The following is a 25,090-nucleotide window of genomic DNA, read 5'->3' as shown; positions in this document are numbered from 1 at the left end:
CTATGGGGACCTTGGTAGTTTCATGGCGAAAAAATGGTCACAGAAATTATAAATGCGTAAGTTTGTGTGCAAGTCTCTACGTTTGTTAAGTACTCCTTCACGCCACAAATAATGAAGCGATTTGCCAAAAAATTTAAATTGGATATAGATTTCGCCTTAGATTAAAGCATAGGCTACGTTTATTCCTGATAAATTTATGGTTTCTGTACAATTAGCGAAAAACGAATTGTCACGTGAAATGATCTGTCTACTAATATTTAATATAAGTAGTTCACTGAAAAAAGCAAAACAAAAAATTGTGAATAAACTCACGACGAACTCACGAATATATATGAAAATGAATAAAATAATTTTAAACATTCGACTTAAAGATAATATCTATCGTCATCTCCGTACTAGATGCCGTCGTGGGTCATCAGTACTTTATAAAAATAACAGATATTCTTACATACAGGTCGAATATTAGTTTTCAAATCGGTTTACAAAGAAGTTTTGCATAAATGGCTTGGTTAAATAGCGGATCCCTGTAAAGGCTTTTACACTTTTTACACGGAGTAAAACTAGAGCAAATTATGTTTATACCCATAACATGTTGCTATAGCAATGTATTACCTCGTACCACCGTACCTCACTCCCTCTTTACCCTCCATCGAATCAATCGTAGTCGCGTGGTACATATATTTGCATTTTACGTGAAAGGAAAATGCTTACGCGCTGATAAAATGCAAATGGCGTTTGAATCCGATTCTTTCAACGTTATGGGAACTAACTGTCTATATAGAATTTTTACTGACAATCTGATTTTTCCTCTGATTAACTGTTTTTTTTTTTTGTTTAAGTGAACCAACCAGGAAGTACGTACCTTGATTTTTAATCAACTTTAAATTGTAATGTTTAGTTTCACCTAACAAACAATATAACTCTTCTAAGTAGATTTGTTTTTAATTCTCCAACTCTCTTTTATATTTCATCATATTCCATCCATCATCATATCAGCCGATGGACGTCCTTTTGTAGGGACTTCCAAACATCACAATCCTGAGCCGCCTGCATCTAGCGAATCCCTGCAACTCGCTTGATTTCGTTAGTCCACCAGGTGGTGGGTCGACCAACACTGCGCATTGTAGTGCGTGGTCGCTTACAAAGCGCAGTATTGGACTTTTATATTTACGGAGTTAATTTTAGTTCTTTATTTTTAGATGGTCATGGTTTCGTAAGTTCTACATTCAGTTCCGAGGAACTTGCAGATAAGTTGTTTGAAGCGTTCTGTATGTTTATTTTATTAACGTGTTTTTGGCTACTGATTTATAAATAGAAATATAATATATTAGAATTTATTTCTAAAATCCTATTCCACCATTTTTTTACAGTTCACACCACGAAAAGAATCGTCTTTCTGAAAGGTAATTATAGCACGATTCATTCATTCGGTTTCCTTACATGTTCTATTTTTAGTTTGGATAAGTAATATCATCATTCATCATCATTATCAGCCGATAGACGTCCACTGCTGGAAATAATCCTCTTGCATGGACTTCCAAACACAACGATCACGAGCCGCCAGCATCCAGCGGCTCCCTGTAACCCGCTTGATGTTCTCGGGCTAACTAGCGGGGGGTCGATCAACACTGTGCTTTTCGATGCGGGTCGCCATTCCAGCACCTTGAGACCCCAACGTCCATCGGCTTTTCGATGGAAGTTGGAAGATGGAGTATGTGGCCTGCCAGTTGCTACTTCAGCTTCGCGACTCGCTGAAGTTTAGTTTGTTTACGGATCTCCTCATTTCTGATTCGATCACGCAGAGAAACTTCAAGCGTAGCTCGCTCCATTGCCCGCTTAGTCGCTTTGACCCTTCTAATAAGGCCCATGGGTTAGCGACCGTAGAATATCGAAGTCTCGGATCCGTAGATCATCATTGGCAACACGCACTGTTCGAAGACTTTCATTAAACAATGACTCAATTGGTTCATTACGTCGGTTTATTATTGTAAAATTGCTAATTTTTGTAAATAACCGTATAATAAAAGAGTTTATTTATATTGTTCAATATTTCAGATGAAGATTTGCCCGGAATTGATGCTCTACAAGCTTTAGCATTAAGCGGAGAAAGTGAGTAAAAATACTTATGCAAAAATTATTCAATATAAGTCTAATTTATTTAAATTCTCTAGAATAATAAAAATTTTAAAACCTCAATAACATATGCATATGAATGTTATTTCCATTTAAAATAAAGTAACGTCCATTTAAAGTTTCATTTGTAAGCTATTAGAAGGGAAATCGTATTTTCTTCTTAGAAACAAAGATCAGGTAAATTCGTATGTTGAATTTAGTAGATAAAATAATGAAGTTTTTTTTGTCTCGATTAGCTGTTGAGTCTACTCAAGATGAAGATGTAATGGAGGATACGGAAACATATTTAAGAAGTATGTACCTACCATAACTACTTAGTTATCATCAGCTTTAAACAAAAAAAAAACATTATTATTGCCTCTCTCGCACTCCCTTTAGTAGGAAACGCAAATTACATTTCCAATTCCTAAGTAAATGTATGGAAATACAAGAAGCATAAAACAATCATTTTTTAGTACTTTTAAGGAAATTTCTAGTATATATTTGCTCTGGGCAACTATTACAAAAGCGCACGATAATGGCAGGAACCAAAACCAAATTAAGTGTTGCTTGATCTATATTACGAATAGTATTTATAGTCACGGTACCATACAAGTACCTACATTGCAAACTGCCCTTGGTTTTAAAATGTAATGTAATATAATATATTGTAAACTAGCGGACGCCCGCGACTTCGTTCGCGTGGAATTTAGTTTTTCACAAATCCCGCGGGAAACATGGATTTTTCCGGGATGAAAAGTAGTCAATTTGTTAATCCAGAGAAAAATCTATTTCCATTTCAAATTTCAGCCAAATCGCTTAAGTAGCCGCAGCGTAAAAGAGGAATAAACATACTTACACACTTTCACACTTACAGACAAACTTTTGCCTTTATAATATTAGTGTGATAGTGTGGTAATATTAGTGTGATATTAGTGTGATTAGTTTAAAGTGTGATGTGATTGGTGTGATGTATTGCCATATTGTTTCTAACAATGAATGATCGGGTTCTTTATTTAAGTATACTTAGATTTATAGAATCTTCAAGGTAGACCCGACATTTTCAAATCTTCAGTAGTTCGAACCTGTTATTTAGAACCATTGTATTCGCTGGTTTGCGTTGTTTGCATTGTCGCAATTAGACCTCCTCGATTCACACGGTAAAATATCTTTAATGATTTTGTAAAATTCTATATTTTTAGGTAAAACAAAATCGAAGTCGTGTAAATATAAATGTGAGTATCGATTTTGTACAAAGTGATCAACGGAGCGCAAGGACCTTATAACATTTTCATATAATTTACAGTAGTCTCAAAAAACGTGACAAAAGATGATCATGTTAGGAAATCACATACGAAGACTTTTCATAGGAGAAGTAAGTAACATCAGAGAACATTTATAAGAACTGTACAGTAAAAGCTTCCTTATTCACGCTTCCTTTATTCACGTTTTCACTATTCGCGGATTAAAAAATTGCGACCCAATTTCTATATTCGCGGCAAAATATTTCCTTATTCGCGGATCTGACTGACGAAACTGACGTAAAGTCTGCAAATTTAAACTTTAACTTGCAAATACCTATTGCCGAAATTGCGAATGGATGGTTTAAAAATGCCGCTGCTTAAAACCACTCTGAATAGAAGCTTTTAAAAAATGTCAAGCAAGAAAATATTTCAAAATTCTTCATACCGTTGTCTATGACTGAAGATGATAGTTAATCAATAACTTCACTTAATTGTTTTTTCTTTATATATTTGTGAGTCGAATATCTTAGGATTCCATGGATTCACTTATGTTAACACTCAGACTAACTACCTAACTGTAACTGTTTCTTACAAATAGTAGGCGACTAAATACAAAGGACAGCGATTTCTCAAAAGTGGATGTTTTTAAGGTACGGTGTTTTGTCATGGTCGCCACTATTTTCAAACGACAAAAGACAGAAGTTTAACAATTGTATATATTTTTTATGTACGAACATCTGTAACTAACTGAGTACTGAGTAGTCCGATTTTCATAACTGTATCATTATTTGCCATTATGTGAGATTTTGGTACTAAGTCCCTTGTTAATTATTGTATTACGAGTATATTTTTATATCCACTACTTATTATTATAAGACTAGTAACAAGACTGAAAGACCGTAAACTCTTTTGCAACGAACGAAAACTTCTTTTGCGACTTAACTTCGCAACAGTTTCGTCTCAGACTAATGAACGTACGTTCTTCTGAAAACACGAAAACTTTAGATACTTCTTAGAATTAATCAGGTGAATTTTAATTAATATTTAAATTTTTAGGAATAAATCTTGCGAGATATTTAATTACGAAACGGCATTTAATTGTAAACCAACAACGACGTCACAACAAAGACAAAGAGACGCGTAAAAGCGATAGCAAAATGTCTCATAGTGTTTCAACGGATTTAAACAGAAAAGGTAGGCCACTAAAAATACTTTCACCAGCTGATAAGTGTTTATTTCAAAACATACTATTTACATCACTTTTTGGTAGATTTATGTTAGCGTTTAGAGTTACGTAAGAGGTAAATAAAAGAGTGTTACTTTTAAAATTTGACATCATACCTAATAGTCGTAAAAGGATGACAATTTTTATAATCATAATTCGGTTTGATGAGTACGCATACCAATTGTGTGATTTCTATAACTATTGACAAAACTACTTGTGATAATGTATTACATAATTAATAATTATAATTTGTTTTCACAGAAAACACTAGCCATACCAAAAATAGAAATTGTCGATGGAAATATAGTTGTAAGGATATGGTTAATCTGGATACTTGTCGAATACATTCAGAATGCAAGAACAATACAACGTATATTTTAGACGGTACGTTGTTAATTCGTGGGTTAACAAAAATCTAATTTAAGTGCATTCAATTAAATTTTTACCCCACGATGATTACGTTGTAATGACAACATAATCATCGTGGGGTTAATATAAACTGTTTTTCTGATAGCATGGGTAGTGAGTACGGTGACAGTTGCCTGTATGACGTTCGTACGTACTACGAGTATTATCGTGAATCGCGGCAAACATTCAAGAGTGAAACGAACTGTCACCCGCACCATCCTACATGAAACGAACTGTACTATGTTTTTGCCTCGTTAGTTTAGTAGTTAGTTTATGTGGTTTCGAACCACAAGGTTCTGGATTCAAGTCCTGGGCAGGTACTATGAGTTCAAGAGCTTTTTCAGATATTTTCAGTTCAAATTCTCAGCGGAGTTTGGGAGTTGGCTGCGTTACACCACCGTGCTTTGGAGAGCACGTTAAGCCGTCGGTCCTGGTAATTATCATTAACATCTGATAGTGGTAGTTAATTAATTTAACATTGTCACCCTAAGCTCGCCAACCCACATTGAAGCAAACTGGTGGGTGGGGTTGGTAGGTAATAATATTTAAAAAAATATGTTTTTAAAATTTTTCGACTTTCTTTTTCAGAGTTCCCCGCCGTAAATATAAGTGATCCCCAAGATTTGGCATACTTACGCCTCAGGAAAATGTGTAAGTTTTAAAAAAAAATTTAACATCATCTGTTCAACAAAAACCATATTACAAAAACTAACTAACAATTAGAAGTAACACTTTTTATAAATGCTTTGGTAATAAAATGTCTCTTTTTGTGAGAAAACGATCGTTATCGTTCATATATTATCTAATAAATATTTTGCGACTAAAATAATGCACCAATTCAAGTAGTTAGTTCATATATTATACTTATAATAAAAGTTATTAAATATAATATTAATGTTTAGTGAGGGTCACCTACGTGGATGAAGAAGTAGAAAAAATACGTAAGTTAATTTATTAACATGATTGAATAAAGTTTTATTAAATGTTGTAAATTGTTAATTTCTTTCCATTTTTATTCTTTTAGTGGAATCTCGAAATTTACAATTAGGACCGCAAAAGTTCAACGCAGGTACGAATAACAAAAACACTTCATCGTAACAATATTTAGGTTATGTTCATATAATACTTATGTTTACATAAAAAACCACAACTGAACAAAATAAACTGTCAACATAATTTCGAAAATAAGTTTTATTAAAAAAAATATTTTAACCTTTACCTATACTAAAAATTAGTGGCATATGAGTAATATTGTATTTATAAAATGTATAATTTGAAATTATTGATGTGTATTTTTAATCTACTTCATAAATATATTTTTTTTGGTTATTTTCAGCTGAGGTGGAGAGACTGGAAAGTTTAGCCGAGTACTTCAATAATATAATCGTGAAAGAACAGTTAGGTGAGGAATTTTGAAATCGGTGTTTTATCAGTTTTTATGATAATAATTTTATTTTATTATAAGTTCCAATTGTTTTTAAAGTGATTTTGGTACGTTAAGATCTCTTATCGAAGTAGCTATTGGTTATAATACAGTAATTATTTTTAGGAGTCACAAAGCCACAAAATATGAACAAGATGACGGGAAAATACAAGGATACAATAGTAAGCAGTAATTAGTTAGACGTACGAATTACGATACTTTCTTTTCTATATAAGTTTATTATATCACCATTCCCTTAAGTTACTAAAGCAGGGTAGAAGTTTATTCTATGAACGTGCGGTTTATATTTTGATCTCGTTTAGAGTTCTTTGTATAACTAGTGGACGCCCGCGACTACGTCCGCGTGGAATTCAGTTTTTCACAAGTCCCGCGGGAACCACGGATTTTTCGGGATGAAATTAGCCTATATGTTGAAAAGTTATGAGTAAAGTCTAATTCCATTTCAGCCAAATCGCTTCAGTAGCCGCAGCGTAAAGGAGGAACAAACATACACATTTATACACACAAACTTTCCCCTTTATAATATTAGTGTGATGTAAGGCGCAGTTCATTTCTCTCGTAGGTATGAGAGAGTGGGATTTGGAGCTTAGACCCATCACGCTACTTCTCTGACTCTTAATGACAGTCACAATCCATATAGTTGGAAAGTCCTCATCAATACAAATTAATCAAACCCAATCACAATGTAGCTACAGTAAAAAGTAAAGGAGTTCCATTACCTGTCCTTCGTCTTCATCATCAGACTTCATACCCATGTAGGTGGGAAGATCTTTTCAATAGGAATCGGTCAAGCCCAATCACAAGGTAGTTACTGTAAATCGTTCAGGAGTTCCAGTACCTGTCCTTCGTCTTCATCATCAGACCCCTAATGACAGTCACAACCCATCTAGGTGGAAAGTTCTTGGCGATACAAATAAATCAAGCCCAAACACAAGGTAACTGTTGTAAACAGTTAAAGAGTTCCCTCGTGTGTGTTTCGGCCCCATCATCAGATCGACTCCAGATCCAGTTTTTGGTATTACTATATCAGATCGTGCCGGGACTAACGGCTATACGGCGTCCCCGAGGCTCAAGGGAAACAACTTCCCACCACCGGGACTAAAAAAAATATTTAAAATTCGAACACTGGTTCGTAAGCCTAACCACTGAATCAAGTTTATAGTTTCTGTATGCACCTACCTATTTTTGAATTAATTTCTTTATACATCGTAACTATTGAAGACTTTTACTAATTATCATCCTATCTCTAATTTAATGTATATTTTTTCATTATAATCATTTAAACAATCACGTTCACAGGAAAAGATGCGTCTGCTACGCTGATCAAAGCTGCATCACAGTTTATTAAGGATCTAGAGTAGAATTAATTAAAGTCGTTTAAGAAATAAAGACAATAAAATGTTTTACTTACTTAAAATAATTTGTTATTATTTCATTTCGTATTTTTAATTTTATTATTTATTTTTGTATTATGTAATTAATATAATGTAAACGAAAACAGCTTGTACTATTATGTATTCTGAGATGCAAGTCATTATACGATTCTATTAGTCTCTTTGCCCAGCATTAGTTATTTTCAGCAAATGTCTTTGCTGCCATAAAAGTAACTTGTCCGAACAATGGCTCTTGAACGCCTACAGGATATGCTTTCAAAGTTAGGTTCTCATTTGAGTATAATCAATTAATTCAGTCTTGAAACATTTATTTGGAAAATATAAATAATAATTTTCTTAAGTGAAACATTATACTTCTCATCAAAAAAAATCAAAACAGTCCGTAAGTACTGTTCAGGCGAACTGTTTCGATTTTTTATTTTCCATCAGTAAAAGCTAAATAGGACAAAAGGTTACGCGTGGTAAATCGAATCAGCTTCTGTTTATCGAATCTCGGACAAGGCCAGCCTCGACACGACCATTCAACTTTGTGCGAACGCCGGAATCAACTGACACTATTTGCTTATTCACAGTTTATTCTGATACAAGCTATGACAAAGCTCGAGTAGTGTTTGTATTGGCAACGTTAGACAATAGTTACCAGTTGAGTTTATCTAGAGAGTGACCTTTAAAATAAGTGGCAGCTATTTTACGACTGTAAAAATATGTAATTAAAATTAAGTATGTGTATGATCTTTCATACATTTTTTAAATATGTTAATTTAAAGATTTCCGCAGCAAGTAACAATGAAATGTAAAACGCTACAGTTGCCCTACAACTTTAGAAAGTTCCCCTCGATTTCTCCAGGATCCCATCATCAGATCCTGATATGGTGACAATAGGACCACCCTTTCAAACAAAAAAAAAAATTGTTCCAATCGGCCCAGGCGTCTTCGAGTAATCAGGTAACATACATACAAAAAGAACATAATTACACTCGAATTTAAAACCTCCTCCTTTTTTAACCGACTTCAAAAAGGAGGAGGTTCTCAATTCGGTCGGTATTTTTTTTTTTTTTTTATGTATGTACACCGATTACTCAAAGACGCCTGGACCGATTTCAAAAAAATTTTTTTTTTTTTGTTTGAAACGGTATATATTGGTCCCATTGCCATCATGACAAGATCTGATGATGGAATCCTGGAGAAATTGAGGGGAACTTTCGAAAATTATATGGGTGTCTAGTGTGTTCGTAAACTTTTCCATTTAGTACCTTTAAGAAATACAAAATTATGAAGGTTTAAAATCGATCTGATGGTGGAGTCATAAAACAGACGAGGGAACTCTTTGGCGATTTACAGCAGTTACCTTGTGTTTGGGCTTGATTAATTTGTATTAATGAGAACTTTCCACATAGATAGGTTGTGACTGTCATTTAGGGGTTTGGTGATGAAGACCAAGTACAATTAAGGGAACTCCTAAACAGTTTACAGTAACTACCTTGTGTTTGGCCTTGATTAATTCGTATTGCTGAGAACTTTCTACCTAGATGAGTTGTGTCTGTTATTAGGGATCTGATGATGAAGACCAAGGTCAATGAAGGGAACCCCTTGACGGTTTACGGTAGCTACCTTGTGCTTGGGCTTGATTAATTTGTATTGCTGAGAATTTTGTACCAAGATGGGTTGTGACTGTCATTAGGGGTCTGATGTATTCGTTTGATATGAAATTTTACACTAAAAATTGAAAAATAATAAAAATTTTAATAAAAAAAATACAACCGACTTCAAAACCTAAAAACGTACCCACTAAACTAAAAAGCGAAAAATAACATCATAATATGTTCTACCTGCTGATCAGTATGAAGTCGGTGCTTAGCCGGTGTTGTCTTAATTTAAGCACCGCCTTCATACTGATCAGCAGGTAGAACATATTATGATGTTATTTTTCGCTTTTTAGTTTAGTGGGTACGTTTTTAGGTTTTGAAGTCGGTTGTATTTTTTTTTTATTAAAATTTTTATTATTTGAATTTTAAAAACATAGAATAGCAACAATAAATAAGAATGTCAACGACATTCATATTTTTCTTTAATTAAGAATAACAATTTAACATGATTCAACATAATTCAGTAGTTGATATTTTAACGACACCCTAAAAACAGAAAAATAAAATCTTTTGAACAAATAAATTAAACCGACTTCAAAGTCACAAAATAAACTAAAAAGCGATAAATAACATCAACTCAACAATGATGCACTAACTCAAGCCGAGTAAATTATAAAGTTTTAAGATTTAAAGACAGTTCTTTCGCGTGGTTCTTTCAGAAACGGCTATAGTCAATACGTCACTGGCTGGAACCGTTTTCAAAGTGACCAGAAGGTAACATATACGAAGTTATTTTTCGCTTTTTAGTTTATTTTGTGATTTTGAAGTCGGTTAAATTTTTTTCTTAAAAAGATTTTACATCAGTTATATTGATATCGAAAAGAAAAAACCGATGAATAATTTATGGATTTCTTGAAAAACAAAATGGATATTATAAAGGAACGAACAGTTCAAAAGAAATGATTGACACCTCCTGAATCTTTGATGAAGACTCGTTATCTGTTTTAACGTTTTTGAAAGAGATTTGAAGCTTTAAAAATTTATTGTTTCTTAAAAGTTTTGAGGAAATGTCAAATAAGTATAATGCATGAAAATATAATGTGGAAAACTTTGTGGTGATTGGTTGACATCGAGTAAACTGCCAGTTGAGTACATTAACTTACAACACATTAACAGAAATTCTTTGATGGAGTCAGTCACATTTTTAGCGCACTCATAATGTTTAGCCCGCTTTTATCAGGAAGAGGGTTTTGAAAACTAACCGACCGCAATGTCCCACTTCGAGCTCGTGGGTATACAGTTTAGAATTCCTTTCATAACCCATATTTCGTGATATTAACTTGAAAAAACGCTGTAAAGAAAATAGCGCCATATTCTTAAGTATCGTAATGACTTTTTTGAACATTTACTCGTAAACGAGTTATTTGTTCCTAAGTAATAGTTTTTAAAGCATCAAAGATAGAGCTAATGACTTTAATTAATCCAATATTTTATAGCTATAAAACATTTGTAAAATTGGTTGGACTCTTTCTTCGTTATTTACTCTTTGTACTTGTGCGGTAAAAAGTTTTAATAGACAGTTCTACTCGTAGTTGGAGAAATCGCAAATAGATCTGCTTTCTGTACACAATTTTGAAAAATATGATTTTGAATGTTACTCTCCGATAAATGGACTAAAATGCTTTGTAACCTTTCTATTGCTTGTTTTATTGAGAACTAGCAGACGTCCGCGACTTCGTCCGCGTGGAATTCAGTTTCTCACAAATCCTGCCTGAACCATCATTTTTTTCGGGTTAAAAAGTAGTAGCGGCGTTAAAGAATAACAAATATCCAAACATACATTCATACAAACTTTCGCGTTTATAATATTAGTAGGATATGCATTTTTTTCATAAGATTATGTTACTTTTCCATAATTATATACAGGAAACGATTAAAAATTAATTAATTAACATATTTGGCATGCCAACTTAAATTAGGTACATTATATACCTAAGTTAACTAATGCCAATTAGGCACATATCTCAATACTTAAATAATATAAACATCACGAAATCTTACCTTGTTACCTAACGCTAAACTGTATCTGTGCGTCTCCTCATTCAATTACTAACTAAAATAGTGAATAAAGAAAGACTGCGTGGGCATACAAACTTTTATTTCCCGAGCATTTCGTTGTGAGTGCACTTAGTTAAAAAAATTATAACTGCATAAAATGAAATACAAGTGGGAAGGCTATATTATATTTTGAACCTACGCTCAAGATTTCTTCATTTTCTTAAATAGGTTCAGGTGAAGAAAAATAAATGGTCTTTACATTTAGTTTTGTCGTGGACTTCACATGGTTACTCGTATGTTTGTTATGAAAAGGTTTAATTTGAGGAGAAAGGGTTTAGATATCATATCAAACATGTAAAAAGAGTTTGACTTAGTCGAGGGTACTACAACATTGATGAGTTCCTTAATGATAAAGATACTTGGAGGCCGTTGGATCAGCTTCCACATTCACACAGGAAGTAAAACTATAAGAAATGTAAACAGTAATTGTTATCAATTGTAAATTATAATACTGTATGACTTTTTCAAAAGAGCAACTGTTGAGTTTCTTGCCGGTATCTTCTCAGCAGAATCTGCCTTCCGAACCGGTGGTAGAATCTTTACAAATAGTCAACTGACGTGTGAAAAGTGCTTGTAAACTGAGCCTACTTGAAATAAATGATTTTTGATTTTGATTTTTTTGATACTATATTTTTCTAAAAATTTATTGCATGCTGGCTTGACAAAAATCATTATTATTGGCAATTAGTTTTAGAAGGTTTTAGAAGGATGAATTATCGAGAACATGAAAGAGAGAATGGAATTTTACATTTATACCATAAATTAATCTCATTGTTATGAAATATGCAAGAATTTAATTACGTAAGTTCTCATTTTGATACGAATGAAATGTAATTATGACATTGTTAACATTGAGTTAGTACGAGTAGTATAAATGAAGTCCACAGTCGGGCGGCGAGGAACTGAAACAGCGCGCGTAATTTGATACAGTGACGTTTCAATTTGACTTGCGCTCGAGTTTGTTACTGTTGTGCGGTTTTGATTGCAGGTATGTCGGTGACAGCTGCAAGAAACAGAGTTGCAGTGTTTGTAACTATAATTGCACTGAAACAATGCATTAACAATTGAACATATTTCAGCATTTGAACAAAATATGATTGTTTAGGTAAACTTCGCATAAAAAAGGAAGATCGAGTGATTCGGAAAGGTTTTTTCTAGTAGGCAATCTTAAACTACATAATAAATTGACATTTTAGAGCAATTTAACGGATTTCATTTCAAAGCGCTGGAATGTGTGCATTAATTAGTTTTCAATTTAAATGAAATTACCAATGTAAGTTCTTAGTAAGCTCATATTCCGTGTTCAAATTTATAAATTATAATTAATTTCATGTTCGTTGTGTTCATTAAAACTTTAATGCTATGAATCGACGTTTATAAACTGAGCAGCAAAAGTGTGGAATGTCCATCTGGCGTCTGTTTCCTGCCACAATATTTTGGACACCTTAAGGGAAGAAATCATAGGCATCTTAAAAGCAAGCGTGTTTAACTAAGACAATTTCTTTATTTCTGCTTTATATCAAACTAGCAATCCGCTCCGGCTTCTGTGTATGACAAGGCTATGTAGATACCTACTTATATTATGATTAGTCTATACTACAGGATATCTTTATGGCACACTGCCAACCGTCAAATGTAACTTATTGAGCATAAATAACAGCCAAGGCTAATTCTATACTAATTTAAAGATCATTAACTAACATCACTAAGGTTTGAGATTTTTTGGGAAAATAATTAAATATTTACAAATTTCAGGTTTCCTCTTTTGTATTATAAGATAGTGCTTTTATTATTAACGAAGACAGACGGACTATAATATGATTTCCTCAATAATTAAAGTTTTATACTTCTAGTACGTTCATGTTTAATGAAGCTGTTTGCTCAAAACAGTTATTTTATAATCGACTTTGCGGCAGGTGAGTACACCCAATTACCTTTCGATCAGGCGGGCGGCGAAGCGCGGCGCGCTGACGGCGGCGCGTGCGGCCGCCCTAACGAGATTACTGGCCGGCTGCAGGCCATGAACCCGCCACAGCCTAACACAGTTTTCTAATTGAATTGTTTGTGTTGCAATTTTTGTTTTGTTCCCTCTTTAAGTTTACACGGTGTGTTTGCATATGTTAATTTATGCATAAACTAAATCTTGGAAGACTCTTTGGGTTCCGGACGTCTGAGTTCAAAAACGTGTTTTTTTTATTGCTGAAACCTAGATGATAATAGGGATAATAATGGCCAGCTGCAGGCTATGAACAGACCACAGCTTAACAAAGTTTTTTAATTCAATTAGCCTATGTGTTCATGTCGCAATTTTTGTTTTGTTCCCTCTTTCCACAAGTTTTCACGGTGTGTTGTTAATTTAAGCATATACTAAACCTTTTAAGACTTTTTGAGTTCCGGATATCCGAGCTCAATAACCCTTTCAGGAACCCTTATAGGTTCTGTCTGTCAGAGTATTTTTTTATTGTATAAAACCTAGATGTTACCTATATATGATAATAGAAATGTGAACAGACTAATACAGTTTTTTAATAGAATTGTTTGTTTGACAATTTCACTTTTGTTTTCTCTTTAAAATTCTGTTTCACTTAGATTTCTCAAAGCAGTGTAAATTCAATTTGCGTGACATTTATTAATTTTTAGAGTATGCCTACAGAATTTATTGTTGCAAAAATGACATTAAGGAAAAAATTATACTTTAACTTTTCAAAATAACATTTCATACCTGTACAAATATAATTTTCATAACAGCGTCAAGCGTTAACAAAACAATTTCCAATTTATAAATTCTGCAAAATAAATAGCAAACTTTATAATTTCCAAAGCCAAGAAAGAAGGTAAACATTTTCGTAAGCTAAAATGTAATTTGGCAGCCATACTGTCTACACTGTGGCGAAGCCGCCGCGACGCCGCCGCGCAAATAATTTGATACAGACTCATCAGCGTCTGTACGACATTAGGGATGAACCCTCACGTCATTAAGCAAAATTAATTTGAAAACGACCTCCTAATGAGAATGAAATCAGAAAAACAATTTAATTGTATACATACGTAATACATGTTGATAATACTCTATGTGTAGGCAGTTCATTCTTAACAAAATTGTTTTAGCTTAGCGAAAAGCTTAGTAGAACTTAGCTTTTTGCTCAGTTGAAGGGTGAATGGCTATATGAGTTATAATAGATGATATCCATATTAATGGATAGATAAGGTTGTCTTACTTTTTGTTACCCAATGGTATCTTCAGCAACCACTGAACCGATGTCTTCTCGCTGGATTAAAAAAAAACCTAAATCAGAATCAGAATCACTAAAAAACCAAAGTAAATCGGATTTGCAAAGAAAATAATAATGTATTTCTAAAACAAAATCATCTCAGAGCTCGCAAATGTAACCGCGTTTCAGTTTGCATTCATACCAATCAAATAACGTAAGCTCATACCGATGTGGTCTTAACTTCATACTGATAGGATACAGAAAGCAAACTTAAACACAATGCAGTTGAGCGCATTATGCTAGCCACTAACGGTCAATTATTCTCACGTTTCTCTAGCACCCACGACTATAATTGATCGTGTGTTGGTCAATGCGTACATGACTTGTATAGTATGCCGCGTGGGTACTGCCGATTTCTTTTCATATCTATTCCGGCGACGAATAATACTTCAGTTCAGATGCGTAAGTTATACGCTCGTAACGTATCTAAAATTAAGAAAAAGGCAAAAGAAACAAGGGAAGAGGAAGATAAGAGAATGATACTTCAATAATCATATCTCCGTTTAACGTTTCGATTGTTACAAAATTCACTGATCCTTATCGATAATAATGAAGATGAAATTATAAAATCGTGAAAAGTCGCTGTGGCCTATTGTACTGATTCTACAATAATCGAATACTCATTGGATTTCTTCGACTCAGAGCGTCTTTTCATTCCGGCTAGGGGAAGCCTATTGTGGCGCTACGGTGCATTACTTCGAGAATGTTGCAGGCGTGACATCGATCCCGCTTTCTGTAATATTTATGGATTTTACGACATCTCGTAAAATATATCTATGTATCATAATACATATTTACCTATACCTCCACTAAAATCTGAGAGGTAAAGACAAGTAAAACGCTACTTTTTATTAAAGAAATGAAGAAATATAGATAGCTTTGCGCTTGTCTGCAATCACGCCTGATGGAAAACAGTTTTATTAAACGCAAGTTTTTAGGAATGTCTTATTATAGTGTTAATGATTATATAAATGATAAAAAAGCTTGATGTTAAACTGTGTGCTTAGTTTTAAAACCAACAAAGAAATAAACCTTGGCTGAGTTTGTTGTGGGCTCTTCTCGGACCAATGCGATTTTTTTTTTAATTCTTTACAAGTTAGCCCTTGACTACAATCTCACCTGATGGTAAGTGATGATGCAATCTAAGATGGAAGCGGGCTAACTTGTTAGGAGGAGGATGACAATCCACACCCCTTTCGGTTTCTACACGACATCATACCGGAACGCAAAATCGCTTGGCCGTACGTCTTTGTCGGTAGGGTGGTAACTAGCCACGGCCGAAGCCTCCCACCAGCCAGACCTGGATCAATTAAGAAAAACTCAATCGGCCCAGCCGGGAATCGAACCCAGGACCTCCGTTTTGTAAATCCACCGCACATACCACTGCGCCACGGAGGCCGTCAAAACCGCTTTTGGAACCTTAATTTTAAGTTATCGACTATTATTACCACCATTAGATTAAATTAAATTATGTCATAATCCCGACTTTTCAAAAGTGCTTGTAAACTAAGCCTAATTGAAATAAATGAATTTTGAATTTGAAAAATTTGATGCATTCCATTTTAAGTTAGAGTGCGCTTGCCTATTCGCAGTTGTCCAAATTGTAAGTGGCAGGAAACACAGACGCCGGAAAGGCTTTCCACACTCTTGCTGTGTGAATATTGGAAAAGTGTATTCCAACTCAATGCATATTTTGCAAGAAATCCACAATAATCCATTCCTTAGGTCACTGTCTAGTGTCTAATCGTTTACGGGTGCCATTGTAAAGCACTATAAACTCAGACCAATTATTGTATAGGACCTGCCTCGCTAGACGTTACTTTTCTGTCAAAGTATATGATCAACGATCTAATGCGATTATAGAATCTGTCTCTATAGTATCGATGTTAAATAGTTGTAATCGTGTTCGTCGGTTAAAGAGCTCCGTAAAAATACCTTTTTGTGTAGTTGAACTGTATCAAAAACGGGCGGAAACTTCCAGTTTAGTATAAGTTATATACCAAATCTAAGTTCGTTTTCTTCAGAAAATGACAGACAATTTTGTTCGTGACTATGAGTGCGATACAGGTCCTTTATAATTGGTCTGAGACTATAAAGGTATCTAAATGAAATAGTAGGTACCTAATATTAACGATTCCAATATATTCTAAAAATAACGTAACGGTATACGACGTATAGAGACGAAACTCAGATTACTCAAATAGATTAAAATAAAAAAGCGAATAGAAACGATATTGGCAATCGCCAATGGATGTAAACACTACAAAGAAAAACTACAAAGCAAGCCTGTTGCAGCCTGGTTTATTTTACAAAAAAATAACACCAGCAGCATCGACGTGGAAGTACTGATAGTCGAGCAAACATTGAAATGTTTCTTTGTTGTGTTACGATCGGAAAAGATGAAAAACTAACCACCATATTTTGGCAACGCTGGTTATGATTTTCCTTTAAAATATACATAAAAAAACAAATATACGAGTACAATATACAGTAATTTATTTTTTAAAATGATTTTTATTAGTATAAAAAAAATATATGAATTACTTAAAATTCTTTATTAAAAATATAAACAAAATTTTAATGAGTTCTTGTTGTGAAGGTCATCCAAATGTGATGTAGAACTGGTTGATGACTTTCAAGTTTTTAATATACTTAATAGTTTTGGAAATGAAAAATATAAAGCCCCAACAATTTAGTCCTGTCTAAATATTAACCAGTCGATTGCAAAGTGATTTTCTGTCATATCATTTATTTTATTCACGACAAAAGTAACGACACACATTAAATATATTTTGGAATTTATGAAAGGAAAATATAGCAACTTATGTTGAGACTATGAGCAATAAGATGTGCTATGATAAATTCCTATCTAAATTATTTTACAAGTGCATCTATCGAGCGTAGGCATCAATCCATAAATTCTTTCTCGATTTAACAACTTTCACCGCACTTTATGACTTACGGTCACGCGTTCATGATAGCCTGGCGACACCGTTAAGACTGAGCCGTACCAGCTCATTGCCATTAATATTATAAAGCTGAAGAGTTTGTTTGTTTGTTTGTTTAATTGAACGCGCTAATCTCAGGAACTACTGGACCGATTTGAAAAATTATTTCAGTGTTAGATAGCCCATTTATCGAGGAAGGCTATAGGCTATATATTATTCCCGTATTTCTACGGGAACGGGAACCACGCGGGTGAAACCGCGTGGCGTAAGCTAGTAACACTATAAAGGAGAACTCATGCCTAGCACACCACATTAATATACTCTGAGTATCTTTACACCTATACTAATATTTTAAAGCGGAAGAGTATGTTTGTTTGTATGTATGAATAAACGCGCTACATCTCTGGAACTAACCAAAGTATGAAAGTCTATTTATTCTTTAAAATTTGAAGAACAGGGTTTCCACGGTCAATGTCATAGGCGTTAATAAGTTGTGTTTATTTTAAAACTAGCAGAACCATACGGTTTCACCCACGTAATTCCCATTCCCACAAGAGTACGGGGATAAAATACAGCCTACGCTACTAATAATGTGAATTTTACTAGGCAACCTATTTGCAATGTTTCAATGTGAATATTTTCTATCATTTATTTTTCATCCCGAAAAAAAATAGCAGACGTGAGTATATTTCTTCCTTCCTTCCTTATGCCGGATCTCGTACTAATTTGTGAGAGACTTTTTCAAATCAGTCCAGCAGTTTCAGCGCTTATTCAATGCAAACAAACAAATGGTTTCTCAAATAGATAACTTTAAATTAAAATGAACTAAAGTTATTTTATTTAAATGTCAAACGAACAGAGAAACTGCCTCGTAACAATTTTAATAAGTAACTGTACGATGTTTATGACAACTTGAGAGGGTTCAACCCAATACAACCTAAATAAACTTATAAAGGTCGTGAACTCTGTTTTGGGTTTTTTGTAAACTTAAGGCATAAGGTGAAAATGTTGATTTGAAAAATATTGTCTATTTAAATAATAAAAAAAAACTGGTTAGAATGCATAAAAGTACGCAATATTTTTTTTGTAATAAAGAAAGAAAGAATTACCACTTATCTACTGTCATAACATTTGATTTTTCTTTCTTCTAAGAAATTTTCAGTAAAATATCTCAGCCTGTATTTAGGATGATAGCAGTGTACACTGCCGTACCTCGGAGAGAACGTTATGCTATAGGTCCTGGTTACATCAATAACATATAAAATAACGTTTATTAATTATAAAGATATACAATCTATGTATACTAATATTATAAAGCTGAAAAGTTTGTTGGTTCGTTTGGTTGAACGCGCTAATCTCAGTAACTACTAGTCCGATTTGAAAAATTCTTTCAGTGTTAGATTTAGTTATTTTAGTTAGATCATTTATCGAGGAAGGCTAAAGGCCTTATATTATCCCCGTACTCCAACAAGAACGAAAACCACGCGGGTGAAACCACACGGCGTCAGTTAATTCATTTATAAAGTAAATGAAACAATGAAGTTTTGGCCATAATTACTTCAGGAGGTAGGTACCTATCCATTATCGTTAAAGTACGAAACGTATTTTTTTTTCTTGAGAATAATCATTCGGGATTGAGGATGGATATTTGTTACCTGCTACCTTTGTTCCCTGCTACCGTAAGCAATCTCTACTAATATTATGGAAGAGTGTTGTGGGTCTAAGCTATATCACCTTTGTAAAAAGAGAGGCCTGGCCCTATAATAGGCCTTCAAAAAAGGCTGATAATTATGAAAATGAATCTTAAAGTCTTACCCAAAGAAATAAAATAAAAATTATTCAAATTTATAACTCCGAAATAAATACTTTGCTATCTGATATTGACACAGCTTTCATTTCATAAGACAAGATCCATCATCCATAACTTACCTTCCCCGCCTTATTACACGAGTGTTCTTCGAGGAAATCCAGGAAATGGGGTCCATATTAACGTTCGGGGCTGTATCTTGTACATATTATTATTATTAGGTACAAGAACTTGGAAAGGTCGCGACCTAAATTTGTAGATCTGTTTGTTTATACACTTTTAACGGCATTATATAGTGCCGTTGCTTTGTTATTTAAGCCTCTGTAAATAGCAGTTAAAGAGTTTAAAACAGTTATTTATTGTGTAAGCTATTCATTATTTTTTTGTGTGAAAATCTTGTGATGATAAAAATAATCTAATAATCTTGTAATTTATTAAAAAATATTTTAACATTTTGTTGTGATTAACAGCAAATAGGAATCAACTGCCAGATTTATTTACAAATATTTGTTTCATAACTATATTCGTAAGTTTATTTTTATTCTTTACAAGTTAGCCCTTGACTGCAATCTCACCTGAAGGTAAGAGATGATGAAATCTAAGATGGAAGCGGGCTAACTTGTTAGGCGTAGGATGTAAAACGAAACCCATCGACACACATTTCTACACGACATCGCACCGGAACGCTAAATCGCTTAACGGTTCGTCTTTGCCGGTGGTACTAGCCACGGCCGAAGCCTCCCACCAGCAAGTGGGTATAATAAACAGGTCGCCCATCTATAGTACGTCACAGGACACGATAGTAAAACATTTTACATTTGTTGAACGTATACTCGTAGGTACTGTAATGTACTCGTAATACATATTCAGTATTGATAGCCTCTTACATTAATAATGCACATCTCTGCATTCAACAATAAATATCACATTTTCAGAATTTCAGCATTCAAAATTGTTTCCAATTCAAACGTTCAAATATTCGCTACTACGAGTATTTTAGAATTTCATAAACTAAATGTAAATCGATAGCAAACAATGTGTTCTATTCAGTCCAATCCTTTTCAAGTAGAGCAATTTAGCCCGTAGGGAGGATCGATGTGAAAATGAATCAACGTTAATTAAAAACTGAATCAGACAAAGTGCAAGCGCCGTCGGTCCATACGACCAAATTGCATGAGCCAATTTGGTGATCTGGTTATTTACTTAGCCTATTTTATGGAGACAAAGCCCGTGTTGACATTGATATCTACCCGTGCGGACGGATTTCGCGGATAAATGAATCGGCGCATTGGGAAATGGAGAGCTGACCGCTCTACCTACAATTCCAATATAAACCGCGTTTCCATTTCCAAAGGGCCCTTCTCATTTTCTCCGGATTATCTATCTTAATACCTTTTTTACTTAACGTCCCTTTACGGTACTTTAATTTATACATATAAGCTGTTTGAATTATGTAGAGACGCACTTACTAGCACTGTTCTACTTATGAAATATTCAGTTCTCTAGGGTGACTTTCTCCGTGTAAATGCAAAACAAGGAAGTTTCGTCCTAAATGAAGTAAGCGTCTCCCCTACGTGCCTCGGGCTTCGCGAGGTACCCCAAGTAAAACAAACTTTACTTGCAAAACTTTTAAAAACCCGGTGGGCGCAGTTTTAAACTGGACTTTTAAGAATTCCTGGACAAAGAAAATATTTATACGGCGTCCCTTACACGCAATAATTAACTCAACCGCTTTCCCTGGAAGCAAATTTTAGCCAACTTTAAAAAGATGGATATTTTGCGTTTGTTTGAGCATATTTTTATTTGTACGTGTTTTTATGAGCAATGACAACGAAAGCTAAGTCTTTAAAATATTTGGTGAACTTCTGATGATGGAAATCATGTAGAATTTTAAAATAAGTTTAGTTTTATACTAATACAGTTGTTCGTCTTCTTTAACCGTGATAGCCCAATGGATATGACCTCTGCCTCCGATTCGGAGGGAGTGAGTTCGAATCCAGTCCAGTCCAGACTTCACACACGCAGAGAATTAAGAAAATTCTCCGTTGTGCAGGTTTCATCACGATGTTCTTCCCTCATCGTTTGATACACGTGATATTTAATTTCTTAAAATGCACACAACTGAAAAGTTGGTGGCGCATGCCCCTGACTGGATTCGATTCCACGCTTTCCGGAATCGGAGGCAGAGGTCATATCCACTGGGCCATCACGGCTCTCACGTGATACGTATACGTTCATAACAAAACCATAAAGATGCACAATAATATTTCAGTGACCCACATTGGTTTAAAACGGCTATAAAATAAGTTAAAGTACTACGGGGTAAATTGGAACAGTACGTAGTTGTGATAACTTGGCGGGGCGATTGGTTGCGTATGCAACGGTAAACGATATTGTCGATTTCGCGGTCAGGTTTACTATCACATTGTGTACGAAGGGGAAATTATGACCACCGCATATAAAATAATGGACACCCGTTTTCATTATGGCATCTGGTTTCTGGTTTCCAGTTTCCTACACGTGGATTCTTTTTTTAATTAGGGCAGTACATTCTGCTAAAATATAAAAAACTAGTCGACTCCCCGCGGTTTTACTTACGTAGTTACTTTTCGTGAGAATAAAGAGATAAAATATGACACTCACAAATAACGTGGCTTTCTAATAGTAAAATGATTTTCAAATTCGGTTTAGCAAATCCAGAGACTACCCCAAAAAACACCAAAAACTTTACCTATTTAAAATATTAATATAGATATCGATTTTCATTTGGGTACAATATATAAATTAACCTCTTTCAGGTTGCCCGCTACTATCTTTTTTTTAATAATATTTGCCATATCTTTCAATTATGACCAATATTGCCATTCCCCTCCAATTAATCGGGAAAGACTGTATTAGGAGTGGGTACGACAATAATCCAACAGGGCGGGGATGGAACCACCACCCCTCGGTGATGAGTCCGACCGCTCTTACCGTTGAGCTATTGATTCTCAATGCATCTTGAGATCATCATTCTCAGTGAGATCTCACTCAAGAGCTAACTTGGCATCAAATTAAAAAAAATAATAAGTAAATAAAATGTAGTAGAAATAATAAAAACAGTACAATGTAAAACGGCAGAGTTAACGTGTTTTATGTACTATAAACCGCACCGAATAGAAGAATAGCCGAAAACTAGAAGCTGAAGAGAAAATTCCAGCATAAATATGTTGAAAAAGCTTTACTTTAATCCTCGTGTTGTTATCTTGAAAATCCTCCCAGCTTTATAATTGTGTGTGCATTGTTTACCCAAAGTAATCACGCTTGAATACATTTTCCTTAAACTAGCGTGATAAATATATGTTTCGCCGAAAATAGACAATGTTGTGATGAAGCAAAATGAGTAAATAAAGATTTTTTTTTTATTAATTGATTATGAAACACGGCTAAAACTCACGTGATATTAGGTATTTTGACGGCCTCCGTGGCGCAGTGGTATGCGCGGTGGATTTACAAGACGGAGGTCCTGGGTTCGATCCCCGGCTGGGCAGATTGAGATTTTTTTAATTTGTCCAGGTCTGGCTGGTGGGAAGCTTCGGCCGTGGCTAGTTACCACCCTACCGGCAAAGACGTACCGCCAAGCGATTTAGCGTTCCGGTACGATGCCGTGTAGAAACCGAAAGGGGTATGGATTCTCCTCCTAACAAGTTAGCCCGCTTCCATCTTAGACTGCATCATCACTTACCATCAGGTGAGATTGTAGTCAAAAGCTAACTTGTAAAGAATAAAAAAAAAGGTCGGAGTATGCCCGACTAGTTTCGAACCCATACGGGGTCCTTAGTCATGAGCTGGTTCTTGCATCGCGGCACGATCCAAACTGCGAAGCGGCTGCGCGATGCGCTGCTGCTCGCATTGCGCGCTGGGCGAGGGGTTGAGTGGTGGGGAGTGAAGGTTCCGTTACACTCTCCGACGGTTCATTAATGTCATCTTCATTAGACTCGTCTTCTTGCAAGCAAACCGAACTAACACTATCTAAAAAAAAGATTTTTACTATATACTAAAAAAGAAGGTTTTTTTTTGTTTTTTCTTCCCTGTTGTAAAATACCAATTTGGTGCTTCATAAAATTACGATCTAGCCTACTTATGTGACAAATTAATAATTTAACTTTAACCTAAACTTACATTATTATTATACTAAGATAATGTCCAATAACTTAATCTTAGTCTTTCACTAACTATTGCGTCTTTACTTACTAAGTCACTTTGTTCACGTGATCTTATCATGTAGCACACTATCACTAGTCACTCAAATAACTCAAATGGATTGGTCCGTTTAAGTCTTTTTACTGTATGTGTAACGAATAAAGAAATAAACTAGATATTTTATTGTGATCTGTCTATTATAACAGTCCTCTTTGGCAAGGCCTCCATATGCTCTTGGCCGACTTTGCCACGGCAAACAATCATGTTGAGATTAACCATATACTTGTACGCTGGAGATATTATAATGCACAAGTGCGTGCACTAGCACAGATGCACTCGCTATTCCCTCATAGTCCAATGGGACGGCAGACGAAAAACACCGGTGGGAGATCAGGCGCAGGACCGACGGCTTTACGTGCTCTCCGAGGCACGAGGCCTGATCCAGAGCTCGAATTCTGGACCTCATTGTCTGTAGCCGAACCAGCTTACCACGGGACCGATGAGGCAGGCCTTATAGGCTAGGCATACGGAGCTTAGATCCGTCAATCCGCTCCAAGTTGGGTTGATGGGCTTATAGGGTGATAATGACACTATCATGATGTTAATGACCGGGAGCAACAACTTTACGAGCTCACCAGTCAGTCTCGACCAGTCAAGGGGAGTGAAGCATCACCAACTTCTCCCCTCCGAACAGACTTTTACGGCTAGAAATTTCTAGAAATAAAATAAAGCTTAGTATTTTACAGCCCGACCCAGGAATCAAACCCAGGACTTCGTGATCTAACATGGACTAACCACTGGACCAACGAAGAAGATAATAATAAAAAAAGTCTTTATTGGGCACTAAAAATAACGATAACAAAAAACACTAAAAACTAACGCCATGTATGCGGAAATATAGAATGATTATTACATACTCGTATACCTAACTTAGAGTGATTGATCATACAAAAACTAGTTACTGTGGCGTCCAATACAAAGCCCGGCATACAAAAAAAGAACCAAATTGGTTATTTCATTCACTAGAATGCCGGCAATGGAGCACTCACTATACAAACTGGGACAAAAAAGCGTTACCTATTAACTAGAAGAACTTTTTCGATAAAGCGAACACGGCAGGGAATTCAAACAACACAGAAACAAGCAAGCGGATTGGGCAACTATTATCTCAGTATAACCCAGTTTTAACTGACGAACGAGACCAAATTGCCGGCAAGTTATTTTACAATCAAACTGTTGAAAAAACAAGAAGCGCGAGTTATGTAGAAACGCTTTACTGCATTTAGCGCTACTTTTTTCGTTACATTCTTCAGATGGTTTATGATATCGTAAATCATTGTGTCCGTATAC

General features: G+C 34.9%; 2 protein-coding genes across 3 annotated transcripts in view; one reads left to right on the top strand and one right to left on the bottom strand.

Annotated features, from left to right (window-relative positions):
• The window catches only part of LOC112050048 (uncharacterized), a 220,098-nt gene that overhangs the window by 135,558 nt on the left and 59,450 nt on the right, over positions 1-25,090 (bottom strand). The gene's annotated exons all lie outside the window — the stretch shown is intronic.
• Positions 2,628-7,845, top strand: LOC112050063 (uncharacterized). The gene is made up of 7 exons (XM_052891366.1): positions 2,628-4,550; positions 4,843-4,965; positions 5,578-5,640; positions 5,892-5,930; positions 6,014-6,058; positions 6,326-6,391; positions 6,539-7,845. The coding sequence occupies exons 1-7, from the start codon at positions 4,514-4,516 to the stop codon at positions 6,607-6,609; spliced, it is 444 nt and encodes a 147-aa protein (XP_052747326.1). The 5' UTR covers positions 2,628-4,513; the 3' UTR covers positions 6,610-7,845.

Source organism: Bicyclus anynana, chromosome 3 (assembly GCF_947172395.1).
Source record: "Bicyclus anynana chromosome 3, ilBicAnyn1.1, whole genome shotgun sequence".
NCBI lineage: Eukaryota > Metazoa > Arthropoda > Insecta > Lepidoptera > Nymphalidae > Bicyclus > Bicyclus anynana.
This window is presented reverse-complemented; position numbering and strand designations above follow the sequence as displayed.

Excerpts from the sequence above, each read along its gene's own strand:
- LOC112050063 (XM_052891366.1), top strand. The coding sequence starts at position 4,514 with ATGTCTCATAGTGTTTCAACGGATTTAAACAGAAAAG. Across the intron at positions 5,641-5,891 it reads CTTACGCCTCAGGAAAATGT|TGAGGGTCACCTACGTGGAT; the intron begins GTAAGTTTTAAA and ends ATTAATGTTTAG. Across the intron at positions 6,059-6,325 it reads ACCGCAAAAGTTCAACGCAG|CTGAGGTGGAGAGACTGGAA; the intron begins GTACGAATAACA and ends GGTTATTTTCAG.